Raw genomic sequence first — 15,293 nt, 5'->3', positions numbered from 1 at the left:
GAGCCCAAACTAAAAAAAATGAATTTCAATAGGGATAAATGTAAGGTTCTGCATTTAGGCAGGGGGCTGGACCAGATGACCCTTGGGTTCCCTTCCAACTCTACAATTGATGATTCTATTATTCTAGATGGGGCAAAGTGGCCTTGGGCAAACCCTTCCACAATGAGAAGCTCTCTGTCTTCACGAGACAGAAGACCCTCTTAATCCTAATCTGCCACGGAGCCCCATTAGAGAGAATTTGTAAGCAAAACTCGGGTCCTGCTCCAGTTTGCACGACTGATTTATTGGCTTCATTAGTTGGAGGGGAAGGATCGAGGTTGCCGGGGTGTGATTTATTCTGGCTGCCAGCGAGGCCATTTACCAGTCTCCTGATTTCCTCTGATAACAAATTCCCCCTTCTGTTTAAATAAGAAAAGGGGGGAGAGACAGAGAGATCCAGAAAGATGTTTTGGTTCCTGCACAGCCTCTGGAGAGACATAACTCTCACATTTTTCATGACACGCCTCTTGGGTTGAATCTCAATCAGAGCAGCGCGGGGCTCAGAGCTCAGCTTCCTGAACCTGTCAAGGACCTGGTGAGAATGAAGCAGCAGAGTTCAGAGATTGTCTTGATTGCTTTTTTCTTCATAAGGCCAATTAAGTATCACAGAATATAGCATTCACCCTTTTTGCTGTTGCATCTTTTGATTGGTGTTAATGGTGTGTCAGGCGCTGTACGGGTGACCCAGTGCAGAGTAGAACAGAGATTTTCAAACTATTCTAATTCAACCTTTCGCTAGCCGGTGTCCTCTAGAATAGATGTTTGGACTCCTATCAACCCCCAGCCAGCATGGCTGTTTTGGACTCCAACTCCCATCAGCCCCAGCCAGCACAGCCATTGTTTACTCCAACTCAGCTGGGGTTGATGGGAATTGGAGTCCCACCACCATTGGAGGTTGCTGGGTAGTAGCAGTACTGTACTCAGAGATGGGAACAATTGACATAGGCCCTAACCACTGCCAAACTTATCTGCGTAGAAAGTATTCCTTGAAGGCAGATAGCTTTAAAAACCCTGCTGATGTCCTTGATGGATAAGAGAGTCCTGGGTTCCAATCTCTGCTTGGCAATATAGGCAGCTGAGTGACCAGCTAGCCACTGTCTCTCAGCCTAACACACCTCACAGGATTGCCACAACAATAAAATTGGAAAATGCCTACATGTACCTGTAGCTCCTTGATGGGTTACAAAAACTATCAACCAGTCTATAAGCTTAGGGTCCATTTTGCTTTGTCTTACAACACACACACGTGACTCACTTTCTGCCATGAGGGATTTGTGGGCAACATAATCCTACTGAGAACCAAGTAAGAATGTCAGAGAATTCCAGTGAAAAAGAGAGCGATTAAAATTGCCAATGTTCGCTTATTAGTCCTGTCTCCAGAACGGACATTAATTCAGCAAATAGAAATGATAATAACTATATTATTCACGCTGCAAAGAGTATATGATGATGTATAATTGATTGTTTGTTTGTTTTAATTTGCATCATGGTTCCTTTGCATTGAAGTGAATGCTGTGGAATAATGTAATTACTTGCATAATTTATTTACTTAATGTTTTGCCATGACGAACAGTGAAACGTATAAAATAGTTTTTGTTGGAACCTTTTCATTCTCTTCAAATGATAGCAAAATGGAAACATTGCTCCATTAGGCGAATACGGGGCACCAAAGCCATCCAGGGGGAGACAGTGTTCAGAGATGGACTTGTCACTGGCTTCCCCACTGAAGTAGAACTTGCTTTCTCTAGGAATTTGCCAGAGTTCAGGCCTGAGCATTTCCTGGAACACCTGGTTTAGGTTCAGCTTCTCGTAAATCATGTTGCCTACCACCCTGAAGACTAGAAGCTTACTTGATTTCTTTTTTAAAAAATAAAGAAAGTGTGGACTTTCAGAACTGTATTCATGTATTTTGAGTAAAGACAGGTTCTGTTCTGTATGATTGCAGGCATGCAGAGTAAGCCAGTGTCCAGTCTTGTGCCCGAGTAGCCGTCTCCGTAAGAAGCAGTTCCCAGGGCCTGAATTTGAAAGTCCAGTGATGTTACACAAGCTGGCACGTTGTACGTTGCACTGCATGCCTCCGAAGGGCCTTGTCACATCAGCTTAAGCTTCTTACTGACCAAAGTGCAGGAGGAGTGCTGCGAACAATGGAGATTGCATCCTCCTGAAGCACGTCTCTCTCTCCCTCCCTCCCCGTGTGTGTGTGTGTGTGTGTGTGTGTGTGTGTGGACAGCTATAAAACTCTGGACTTGTCTTCTCTGCCTCTCTCTCCCCTCTTCTGCTCCTGCTACTGCTGCCATCTTTCCATGCCAGGACCTTTTCCAGAAGGAAACTGGCAGCTTATTCTTCTGGGAATGGGAGGGTATTAAAAGAAGCAAAAACAAAAGCAATAAGTAGCATTAATGTAAGATTAATACTTTTGAAATGCTGTCCCCAGGGAGGCTCGCCTGACACCATCATTATATATCTTTAGGCACCAGGCAAAAACTCCTCTGTAACCAGATCTTTGGCCTCTAATTATCTGTGGCCTTTCAGAAGGGAGTGGGATATTTTTAATGTATTCCTGCCCCCTGGTTTTAATATATATATATATTGTGAGAGGGGGCAGAGAGGGGGATGTATAAGCTAAACAAGCTATAGTTTAGGGCCCCACTCTCTTGGGGGCCCCCAAAAAAATTAAATGGAAAAAACTTGGATCTACATTTCAAAACTATAAGATAAAAAACAAATGAAATAAAACCTACATACAGGAACAGTGTTTTGTGTTGTGTAGGCTCCTATGATGTAAGTAATGGGCCCTGCCTGCTCCCTAAAATTGTATTTCGGTCCAACAATTACTTTGATAAAATACATATTTTGTTAAGTGAAAATGGCTTTAGATACTTACTTGGTCCATAAATTACCATATAGCATATATTCAACACAAAAAACAGCGACAATTTGTTGTTGACAAAGGACAGCTGGACGTATAAAGGGCCCCATTACCCTCAATAGCTTAGGGTCTCATCAAACCTAAATCCGGCCCCCGGGGGGCGCATTGTCTTGTGCAAGTTAAAGCGACTAACAAATTAAATTAAGGAGAAGAAGATGGCTTTAAACGAGAGAGGACTCATAATGGCTACTAGTCATGATGGCTCTGCTCTGCCTCAACAGCTGAAAGCAGCAATGCTTCTGAAATCTACTTGCTGGAAGCCACAGGAGTCGCTCTTGTGCTTGAATCCTGCTTGTGGGTTTCCCATTGGGGCATCTGGTTGGTCATTGTGAGAACAGGATGCTGGGCTAGGCCTCATCCAGCAAGGCTATTCTTACATTCATACATTCTTCAGTTTTCTGTTTTCTTTGTACTTTTGATTCCAGAGTAGTACTTTTTACATTAATAATAAGGCCTGTAGCTCAGGGGAAGAGCACCCGCTTTGCAGAAGAACATAAGGAGGGCCTGCAGGGTGAGGCCCAAAGGGCATCTAGTCCAGCCTTCAGTTCTCATAGTAGCTGGCCAGATACCTATGGGAAACCCCACAAGCAGGATCTGAGCTCAAGAGGCCTGTTCCCTCCTGTGGATCCTGGCAACTGATATTCAGGAGCATTGCTGCTTCCAGCTGTCGAGGCAGAGCGCAGCCAGCATGAGTAGTAGGCATTGATAGTTCTCTCATCCATGAATTTGTCTAGTCCTCTTCTACAGGCACCCGTGTCGGTGGCCATCGCTGCCTCCCCCAGGGGCCAGTTCCTTAGGCAAGGGAAGTGGGTGGGTATTAGTAGAATAAAAAATAAAACTGATTTGCAGTCGACTAGATGAGGCTACTGCCAAGCTGGGGATCTGATCCAGCTCCTCAAGCAATCTCTCCATCCCCAGTTTTGGAGATGGTAGCCAAAAAGCAGGGGGCAGGGGGGTTAAAGTGGACTCTTTGGCTGGGGGTGCAGATTGTCCTCTCCCTGTTTATGAGATTGGTCACTTATTGAGTGGAGAGAATATGCCCCACTTTCCTCAGTAGATTTGCCTGGAGAAAGCCTGGGTGGGTTGGAGAGCAAGTGTGTTTAAAGGTGTTAAGTTGCTTAAAAGGAAGAGTTGTAGCTCAGTGGTTAGAGCACCTGCTTTGCACGCAGTAAGTCCCAGGCTCAATTCTTGGCGGCATCTTCAGGTATGGAAGAAAGAGATTCCCTCTCTGGAGTCCTAGAGAGTTGCTGCCAGTCAGTGTAGGAAACACTGAGCTGGATGGACCAGTGGTCTGACTCTGTGAAATGCAGCTTACTAACCCTAACACTTTGTGAGGCTGAAGGGGAATGTGTTGTCTTTCCTCCTTGGTATTGTGTTAAAACACCTGAATGCTCCAGACCAGCAAACTGCTAAAACTTCTGCTTTTATAGAGGTTGGCACACTTGCTGATGATCAGTTAAGCAAGGACATTTGATTAGCATCCCCTGTCTGCTACTTAACCTCTTGATTCCTATGGAAGCAGTAAGGGTGTACTTAGTTTTTCCACACATGATTTCTCCATCTTGGCTTTGTTTCTATTAATTAAATCATGAGACAGATGCCATGTGTTGTTCTTCATCTGAGGTTGCATTTACCTAATTTCAAGACCTGCTAAGGAACAAATGATTGCTATTATGTCCTGATATGTAAAACCACATAATCCAAAGGGGGTGCACTTTCTTTTTCCCAAGACTGTATGTTGTAGGTACTTCTCGTCTCTGTGTTATTCCATTTGTATATTTACAAAATCACACCATGCAGTATAAAAAGTATCTTCCCCGCCCCCTCTCTCATTGCTACCTTCCAGTTTTTGCAACGGCTTTTCCATTATGGGCCGTTTGCCAGAGTATGTTTTACCAGTGATCAATATTCATTAATTGCAAGGTTTTCCAAGTTCTAGCGATTACTATTCTAGCTGCTGTTAATAAATGTGTTATTAATGCCTTCTCAATTGGTTCATATTTGAAGTATATTTCCCAATAACCCCAGCATTTTAGCTTTATTTATAAAGCTAAAATGCTGGGGTTATTGGGATTGTCTGAGCTGTAATCTTAAGATATCTCTTTTGAAACTTTAAAGGGAAGAACTTTGGGGCCTGTAATGCTCACCTCATATTTCAGAGGAGCATTTCTAACTGCTACAATTCATATCTTTGAGCCAGGAAATTCAGCATCAAAATCATGACTAAATCCAAGAATAACTGCAGATGTGGAAGCTTCAGTAAACTAGCATGCATTCAATCGATCATCAATCAAACGCTATGTGTTATTTCCCAGGGAAACTCTTCTTGACCTTGTGGACCTCTCCTCCTCTAGGTTTTCCGGAGTGGCGAGGGCATGGGGATCCGACTGGACAGTGCCTCCGCCTTTCAGGGGGCCATCATCTCGCCACACTACGACTCCCTCCTGGTGAAAGTCATTGCTCACGGCAAAGACCACACCACGGCAGCTTCCAAGATGAGTCGCGCCCTGGCTGAGTTCCGCATCCGCGGGGTCAAGGTAGGAAAGGGCCTCCAGGCTCATGCGCTTTCGGATTTTGTTGTTTGCCAAGGCTGAGACTTGTGCTAGGGGCAGCTGACCTGTTGGTGTTTCTCCTTATAACACGTGCTCTTATATATCCATTTGGGGCAAGGGATGTGTGTAAAGATTAATTTTGGCAGCCACTGTATAAATACTTCCTTTTCCATGCAGTTTGAGTCTCTGCACACTACAGATATAGATCAGTTTAAGGCTGCATTTCCATGCACTGATAGCTGAGAATAAGTCTCACTGAAGTCTCTATGGCTTACTTCTGAATAGACATGCATCCATTGGATTCCTATGCCTTTTAGTTCCCCTAGGAAAATCCTGGGGGCTAGTTTTATGAAAGACACTAAATATCCTCTGCATATTATAACTCCCAAGATTCTGTATGGTAAGTTACTACAATTACACTAGTCTAAAAGCAATGGTAAGTGTGCATTGCATTGGACTCTTCATCCTGTTCTTACATTCTTCTTTTTATAATTATTTTTAATGCTGTTATAAACACACATTTTCTGATCTTTAACCAAATCATCAGTTCCTTGGGAGAGATTCCCTGCCTGAAATCCTAGAGAGCTGCTGCAAGTCAGTGTGGACATTACTGAGCTGGGCAAACCAATGGACTGACTTGATGGATGGATGGATTATTTTTATTTCTACAACACTTAATATATTAAAACTATCTCTAAACGGTGTACAAAAAACTGAAGCAACAACAGGCAACTTAAACAAAATATTATAAAAACATATGTTACATTAATACAAAGTTATTAATATATATAAATCAATATCAATTCATTTTCCTTCTGACACACCTCTCAGCCTCCGGGTTCTCACCCAGGGCCTAACAAGCTCTCAGCTCACCCACAAAATTTCATGACAATAAGAGTTCCTGGAAACAGCCAACATCACCCTAATCTCTCACTCTGGACATGGTTTTAATGGACAGGTCTAAGGTGGGTGGTACTTCCTCAGGCTGCCCACAGCTGTGCTACATTCAGCTGCACTCTTCACACTCAGTTCCAGGTACAGCAGGTTTCTTGAGTTTCCCTGGGGGTCCAGAGGTTGGGAAAAGCCCCCCCCCCACAGCTCTCTGCCCTTTCCTCCCCCTCCAGCTGCTAGTTGTCTATTCCGTTACGTTTACACCACCTTGGCTGTTCAAAACATTTTAAAATTCTAGCAAGGATTAAGTTAATGGTCCCCCAGACTCTATTCCTAAAATTGCATGTTAGCCAAAACTATATCTTATCAGTGCTCGCTGAAGTAGAAGCTGCCAGATAGTGTTCAAACCCACTTTCCCAGGCGTGTGAGAGTGGCAAAGTGACATCCTTGCTCTTCCACTTCAGCTTGAAAACCTTGCTCCTTTATCCGTGGCATCAATTGCCATGCTGGCCTTGACATTACATTGTGTATTGTTGGCCTCTGGAGTCCATTGAAAGTAGAAGCAGCAGCTGCTCTGTAGGCACCCATGTTTTCAAAGAGCATCCTGCAGATCTGGCAGCTTCCCATGTTCCTTATGTATTAATGTAACATTTTTATATGTAACTCTGTATATTTGTAAAGTAGTTGTTAACTTGTCTGTTGTTGCTTTAGTTTCACGTACACCGCTTCGAGATATTTTTCATATATTAAGTGGCACAGAACTGGCCTAAATGAAGAAATAAATTGACGACTCAAGGCGCAGGGAGAGAGACAAGAAAGAGTAGCGCAGTTGAGGCAGGATTTTGAATTTCGGCATCTCAGATCGAAGACTTGTTTTGCTGAGCCTTGGTTGTTACAGAGGATGCTGCATCCACCTGCTGCCCTTCTGATAATTTGAACGACTCCTCCTGCAGCCATGCTGGCTAAAGCTGGACATCCAGAGGACGCCAGGTTGGCAAAGGCGCCTTCAGCTTGTTCAGAGTCTGCCAACCTGCAGTATCGCTGCCCTTGTTAAGACCTCCCCTTCCCCTGACCTCCTTCACTCCACAGGGGGACAAAGCAACCAGACGATCCCCTCCTCTGGGCTGGTATCAGATGACATCGGCAGGGCTGGTTCCCTTGCAGTGATGCCATACGGTGCCTCAGTGCCAGGGGAGGACCAGCCGCCTGCCATATGCTTGTCTGCGCTGGGAGGTGTTGTTGCTGACTGGCAGGGCGCCACGGCATGAGGACATCTGCTTGTCTGGGCCTTCTGTCCCAGGAAACCTGCCGTGAGGCTTTTCATGAGCTTTACAGTGGAGGGGGAAGTCATAGGGTCCACTTCCTACTTTGTTGCATGCTTGTGCAGTGGCATGCCTGGATTTTCAACCCTGGGCAGGCCACAAACACACCCAAAGCCACCTGTTTTGTCGACTTCGCTGGCTGCAGAATTTGAGAGGGTTTCAGACAGGTCACTCGTATCGCTTAAGAGGCAGGGTGTGAGAAATTGAGAAACCTCACAGTGCTTTGTGCAATGTGAGGAAGAGCAGTATTGTCAAGGCAAGGGGCTTTCTTCCAGCGCGGCCCAGCAAATGTCCAGCTGCGTGTGGCCTGCTTCGGGGGTCAGTGTCTTTATTTACTTATATTTATATCCCACCTTTCCTCCAAGGAGCTCATGTGCGTCTCTTCATTTTATCCTCATAACAACCCTAGGAGGTATGTTGCTTACACTGAGAGGGGGTGACTGGCGCAAGGTCACAGCCAGTGAGCTTCATGTCTGAGTCAGGATTCAAACCCTGGTCTCCAAGTTCATAGTCCAACGCTCTAACCACTACACCACAGCTGGCTAAGCTTGCTTGCTTGCTTGCTCCACCCTCTCTCCTGTTAGCATCGTGAACAGAATCCAGGGAGGCATTGGGGGTGGAGGCCTCAGGCCTGGGGCCTGGGGCCTACCTTGGCTTTGTAGCAGTCATCAGCAAGGTCTGAGAAACTGATACAGGCAGGCGCTCGTCAACGAGAGTCAGGAAACCTATTCCACATTTGCACCATACATTTAAAGTGCTGTGATACCACTTGAAACAGTCATGGCTTCCCCCAAAGAATTATGGGAGCTGCAGTTTGCTAAGGGTGCTCAGAGCTGTTGGGAGACTCCCCTGTTCCCCTCCCAGAGCCGTAATTCCCAGACTGGTTTAATCACCAGTCCATTTTCACTCTGGGAAAATGACCAGTCTGTGGGTCCTTCGCTTTGCTTGTGGTTCTCATCTCACACATCGACAAGGGCCTCTGTCTCACCACCCTGGTGCACATAGGGATGTCACTTCTCAGTTTGCTGAGGCCCTTGTAGCTACTTGGCTGCTTGTAGGGAAAGGAGACAATGGAGGCTCCCTGGCACAACAGAGCCAGGCTCCTCAGCTGCTGCCAGGCGGCATTAAGGGGAGGAGGTAGTTTGCACTGCTGAGCCAGAGCTCAGCCAGGTACCTCAAGGCAGGAAAAGGCATTTGAGGTTCAGCTCATCAGAGGGAGGAGGGAGCTGCCATCCACGCTTGGCATAGAATCATAGAATTGTAGAGTTGGAAGGGATCCCAAGGGTCATCTAGTCCAACCCCCTGCAAGGCAGGAATCACAGCTAAATAAGCCCTGCTGGGTGGCCATCCAGCCTATGTTTAGACTACAGTTCCCATCAGCCCCAACCAGCATTATCGTATGATGGCTGTGGCTGATGGGACTTGTAGTCCAAAACATCTGGTGAAGGTTGTGTCATTGCTTCCATTGTTTAGGTGTTTTTATTTCCTTCCTGCTGATACTAAATTTCCACATGGCAGTTGGATCAGAGACATTGATGGTTGGCGGGGCGCCTGTCAGCATCTATTGGCCATGGCACCTAAATGGAGCCTCCCTATTCAGAGGCAGTGTATCTCTAAATAACAGGGGGACGCATCTTGCCCGGCAGCAGCAGGGACTTGTTGCCTTCCCACCCTGTGTTTTGGTTTTCTAGCTGGAAAGCATCTTAGCTGGTCACTGTGGGCAACTAACTGCTGGGATTCATGGACCCTTGGGCTAATCCAGTAGGGCTCGTCGTCATAAGAGGTGTTTCTGCTATAGTGATTTATTTTATTTTATTTTTTAATTATTTTTATTGAAATATGCAAATACAAACAAAACAAAGCATACAAACATATCAGCTAAAGACAAAAAAGAAAGAAGAAAAGTAGAGAAAAAAGGGGGAAGAAACAAAAACAAAGCAAAAACAGAGCAAACACAAAAAGTAAGAACATAAATATAGTACAAAATAACTATAAGAGACATCCCAGAATGTCATTTCTCTGCCGAGGTACTGCCCTTTCTGGGGTGAAACTTTTAATTATTCTTTGGTTTTTTTGACTTCTGTCAACCTCACAGCAGTTCATTTCCTATAGCTAGAACAGTTTCTCTGTATTTCAATATAATCCTCATCTTGGTATAAGGAAACATTTTCCCACTTACGGATTTATTCTAAGCACAACCAAATCTTGATTGTTGAACCTTGACTCTTTAGATAGGTGTCTGCTATAGTGATTTAGACCAGGGGTTGGCAAGGTTTACCTCGCCAGGGCCGGTTCACTCCCGCGGAGATCGCTCAGTGGTCCGGATCACATCTATGCAGATGCGATTTCTGGTGCTGCGGAAGCGAGTCTATGCGCTGCACTGGTTTAGTGCAGCTCGCAGGGACTCACTGAGTGGGTGACTCGGTTTGGAGGCAGCTCGGGGGCTGTTTAAACAACCCCTGTGTGCCACTTGTGGCCCATGGGCCACAGGTTGCCAACCCCTGATTTAGACAATGCCATAGGCAAGGGAGCTGACAGAATGCTGTGCCATGCAGTTAAAAAAATCCCTGCATGTGAGAATCCTAGCATGTCAGAGAGAGAGAGAAACCCCAGCCTAGCAATATTCTTGACGTGCTTGTTTTCTGTGTGCAAGGAGCTGCATTCCTCACACCCCTTACGGCTTTGTCCAGTTTTGCTGGGCTCTCCAGAACTCATTCGGAGGCTGATTGTAGGAGACGCTGTGTCACGGCCACCCCCTTACAGTTCACCTGCTGCGGAAGGTGGAGGCAGGAGGGGTGACGTGTCCAGCTGGCGGCCCCCAAGCGATGCTTCTTGATGCTTCGTGGCATTTCTGTTGCGTTGAACCGTGCCGATCTGACACAGCTTGCTAATTCCTCCCCGAGCGTCGGGTCGCATCGGCTTCCCGAATTCAGCCGCCTTGTGGGCGGGCTGTTGAATATTCAGCGTGTGCATCTCAACGGCCTCCCTATCCCCTTCCGTGAAAATGATTGCTTCGGAAAAGGGAATTGCCGTCCCTGCCACCTCTCCATGCCCTTCATCAATGCCTCCCAGTTAAATAAACACTCTTGGCACGGATGGCGTGTTGAATAAATAGCAAAGGCTGTTTGCCGATCCTGCCGGCTGGTGCTGATTTGCGGCACCTGGAACAAACGTCGGACCTGCGTGGCCCACATCATAAATGGCTGGCCAGCCCACATTGTTGCGGTTAGAATCAGTGCCGATGAGGCATTTTAAAGTGGAAGGCGGCCTGTCTTCCTCCTGCAGGAAGTATGTCAGTCGACAAATCTGGCATCCAGAAATCAAATACCTGTGTTTTGGAGGGGGAAGTCTGTAAATATTCCACCTCCCTCTCTAGGCTTCTTCCCCATTTGAGCACCAATCTTGGGTACCTGCATCTTGTGTTGGGGACTCAGGACAGATTAGAGCAGCTGTCCCCAATATCTTGCCCTCCAAATGTTTGGGACTGCAAACTCCCATCAGCCCCAAACAACATGGCGTAGTCTAAGAACAGGACACCCTGCAGGATCAGGCCAAAGGGGTGGGCGGGCATCTAGTTCGGCATCCTGTTCTCATAGTGGCCAACCAGATGCCTGTGAGAAATCCAGCCAGCATGGCCACTTTGGAATCCCATTGATTCCCATTGACTCCAGCCACCACCACTGTTTTGGACCACAGCTCCCATCAGCCACAGCCAACAGTGCGGTTCAGAACATCTGGAGGGCACCAGGTTGGGGAAAGCTAGATTAGAGGATGCTTTACTACCTCTCCTCACCTGCCACTTGAGCTAATGGAGTTGGTCTTGGACCTGGTGTTGAACACTTCCCAGGCTGTCTGTTGGCTTATTCCTTCCACTCCCCTGTGTTCCTGACCCTTGGCCTTTTCGGAGAAGGGCCTTCTCACTGTTGGTGCCCAGGTTGTGGAATTCCCCAGAGAGGCTTGCCTGACACCCACCCTGTGAGCTTTTATTCCTTTTAGATCCTTTGTTCTGATGTTGTTCTCTGCAGGTTGCTTTTTTCTATCTCTGTACTTTTTTCTTTTAGATTTCACATTTTTATCTTTTTTCCCCTTATCATGCAAACCACCCAGAGATTGTGCATTAATACTGTGGGTCTGGGGCCACCAACCCTTTTGGATCCATGAGCACATATACACACAAACACACACATATACACTGCAACCTAATTCTGTTGTCTGCAACAGAATTCTTATTTCAAACCTGATTTTAGCAGCAGCAGGGAGACCTACGGGGGCCAGAGACATCCTCTATGGGCACCACACTGGCAACTCATGATGTTAGTAAACTGCATCTTGTGGGAAATCGTGCTCAAGATGACCCAGGATGGATCTGTTGCTTGGCAGCGGAGCCTTTGAGCCGGTCTGCTTTCCTTACAGTCAGAGCAAAGGGTGCTTGTGGGTGAAGTAGGAACTCTAAATCCAGCTCCAGCTTTGCTTTTATTCTGGTCTTTTTTGGCATGATACAAAGCAATCTAACAATGTACATTTCTCAAAATGTACTTTTCTCAAAATGTACTTTTCTCAAAATGTACTTTTCTCAAAATGTACTTTTCTTTAAATGCACATTGCACTGAATTTCCTAGTACTTGCAAAGGTAAAATCAAACAAACAATGCATACCTTTATATATTTACTCATTTACTGCATTTGTATCCTACCCTTTTTTCCTCCCAAGGAGCTCATGATGGCATACAGGGTTCTCCCGCTCCATATTTAGTCCTTACAACAACCCTATGAGGTAGGTTAGTCTGAGAGGCTCAGTGAGCTTCATGGCCAAGTGAGGATTTGAACCCAGGTTTCCCAGGTCCTAGTTCAACACTCTCACCACTACTCCTTCACACCATACTGACTCTCAGAAGCCTTAATTTTGTGGCCTTTGAGCTGCTGTTTGCTTCACATCCGAGGTGAGACAAATGGATGTTGCAAGACCTTAGATTTCAGCCTCTCTTAGGGCCCAGTTCCCTGGGCAAATTACCCTGGCAAGCCCCCATTGAAACAAATGCAAGTTGTAGGTGGAAAACAGAGGAGGAAATGCCTCTGTTGGAATTTGCCATTTCATCCCTACTTTTCCACTTTTAAGCTTTGCAAATTAATGCTGCAATTTTTGGGTGAACATCAGTCAGACGGTTCTATTGGAAAATATTTTGATCGGGGAAGAAACTGCCTCCCAATTCATCAGGCAGCCAATTGAATTTTTTTTTTTTTGTAAAAATAAAATAACATGTTTAAAAAAGCAGATGGCAAACAACATCTTAGAAGAGGATTTCCTTTTCTCTGTGCATGTGTGTGTCTTCAAAGATGGTGCCAACTGCAACACCCACATACAGTAAAGCAAACAAAAATAAAGTGGTTTTCCCCTGGAACTGTTTTCTTCAGCTGCAAATTTAAGAGCATATCAATTAAACTTGTAGGATTAGTGACCAAGATTTATTTAATTGGGTGACAGTCCTAATCAAAATATAAGGGGGTGGATGCATCTCAAATCCCTTTGCTCTTTATATGCTTTAGGATATATGTGTGCTTATATTAAAAGAAATCATCCTATCCTACCTTAAAGGGGGAAAGGGAAGAGGCAGCTTTAAGATAAGAACATAACGTAAGCCTGCTGCATCAGGCCAGTAGCCCACCTAGTCCAGCATTCTGTTCTCACAGTGGCCAACCAGATGCCCCAGTAGGAAGCCCAAAAGCAGGACCCAAGCACATGAGCCCTCTCCCTTCCCGTGGCCTCCAGCAACTGGTCTTCAGAAGCATTGCTGCCTCTGACCATGGAAGCAGAGCAGAGCCATTTTGCCTTATAGCCCTTGATAGCCTTCTCCATGAATTTATCTAATCCTCTTTTAAAGCCATCTAAGCTGGAAGCCATCACTGCCTCCTGTGCGGCCTGGTTCCATACATTAACTGTGCACTGTTATGTATCTTCCAACATTCAGCTTCATTGGATATCCACACACCTAGTCTTCAAATATTGCAGGCTTTCTTCATAGGGAAGACAGTTTGATAGAGTTTGTCTGACTGGTCGGCTGGAAGCACTCCTTGATCACCCAAGGAGACCAGACACGATGTTCTGAGCTTGTTCAATTTCATTTAACTCAGCTTTCTTGCCTTGCCTTTGTATTATGGGTAAAGCTATAGGGACTTTTTAGGTAAGGGCTTTAAGAGCACGTCCTAATTCTCTTTTGGGTTGTCTGGAATTGGTGAGAGCGAGCCAGCAAGAGCACCCTGGAGCACCCGTGCCTCACACGCACTTTGCCAGGCTAATGATTCATGATACATTGACCAGTCAATGGCTTTGCTCTGTAACTGGGCAAAAAATGAACTCCAGGCTAATATTAAAGAGCAACCGGGAGAGGGGAGGAGATCAATTTTTATCAAGAGATGATACATTAGGGCTTTAGTTCCTTCCATCCGCCTACAGATCCAATTCTGGCACCACCTGCAAGCAGTTGCAGAGCACCATCAATAACACATGGCTGGGGCAACAATGACAGAGCTCTCCAAACAGATGGGAAGATAATGAATCTTTGTGATAGAGAGATGATAGATAGATAGATAGATAGATAGATAGATAGATAGATAGATAGATGATAGATAGATAGATAGATAGATAGATAGATAGATAGATAGAGTCTCTTGTGAGGGGCAGCTATTGATAACCCCCCTGCAAGCCTTGATCCCAGTTGGGAAGCTAAGCTGAAGGGAGAGGCTCTCCAAATGAGGAGCCTGGGGCTTTTGCACACAGCTATTTACCATCATCATCAATCAGAACTTAAGAAGAGCCTGCTGGCTATCAAGCCAATGGCCCTTCTAGTTCTGCATGCTGTTCTTACAGTAGCCAACCAGATGACTGTAGGAAACTCAAAAGTAGGACCCAACCACAAGACCCCTCTCCTTTCCTGTGGCTTCCAGAAAGTGGTATTCAGAAGTATTGCTTCCTCCAACTGTGTAGGCCAGGGGTCAACAAACTTTTTCAGCAGGGGGGCGGTCCACTGTCCCTCAGACCTTGTGGGGGGCCAGACTATATTTGTGGGGGGTGAGCAAATTCCTATGCCCCACAAATAACCCAGAGAACCATTTTAAATAAAAGGACACATTCTACTCATGTAAAAAGACTCTGATTCCCGGACCGTCCGCTGGCCGGATTTAGAAGGTGATTGGGCCAGATCCGGCCCCCGGGCCTTAGTTTGCCTACCCATGGTGTAGGCATAGCATAGCTGTCATGATAGCCTCCTCCTCCATGCATTGGTCCAATCCTCTCTTAAAGCCATCCAGACTGCCTCCTGCAGGAATGAGTTCCATTGTTTCTCTTTGCGCTGCATGAAGAAGGACTTCCTGCTCCTCTGGTGCTGAGTTTGTTAGTTGCTTGCACAGAGCAACCTTCCACTTAGGTGTGCTGTTCTCCCACCAGCCCTGTTTCCTCCCACAACTACCATGCAGCCACTGGCAGGCCATTGGGGAGTGACTTGATCCTCTTCCCTCTCACACGTAAAGAGCTTCCCTCTCCTTCATCTGAGCCACTGTAGTGCCA

At 46.0% G+C, this 15,293-nt stretch overlaps 1 protein-coding gene across 7 annotated transcripts in view; it reads left to right on the top strand.

Moving 5' to 3' along the window:
* Positions 1-15,293, top strand: part of PC (pyruvate carboxylase) — a 250,399-nt gene that overhangs the window by 163,101 nt on the left and 72,005 nt on the right. For all 7 annotated transcript variants that reach the window (XM_081892242.1, XM_081892239.1, XM_081892241.1 and 4 more), the window contains one exon: positions 5,323-5,505. In XM_081892242.1, coding sequence (XP_081748368.1) covers positions 5,323-5,505 — 183 coding nt within the window. The remainder of the gene's footprint in view (positions 1-5,322; positions 5,506-15,293) is intronic.

The sequence above is a fragment of the Podarcis melisellensis genome (genome assembly GCF_964234715.1).
Source record: "Podarcis melisellensis genome assembly, chromosome: 16".
NCBI lineage: Eukaryota > Metazoa > Chordata > Lepidosauria > Squamata > Lacertidae > Podarcis > Podarcis melisellensis.
This window is presented reverse-complemented; position numbering and strand designations above follow the sequence as displayed.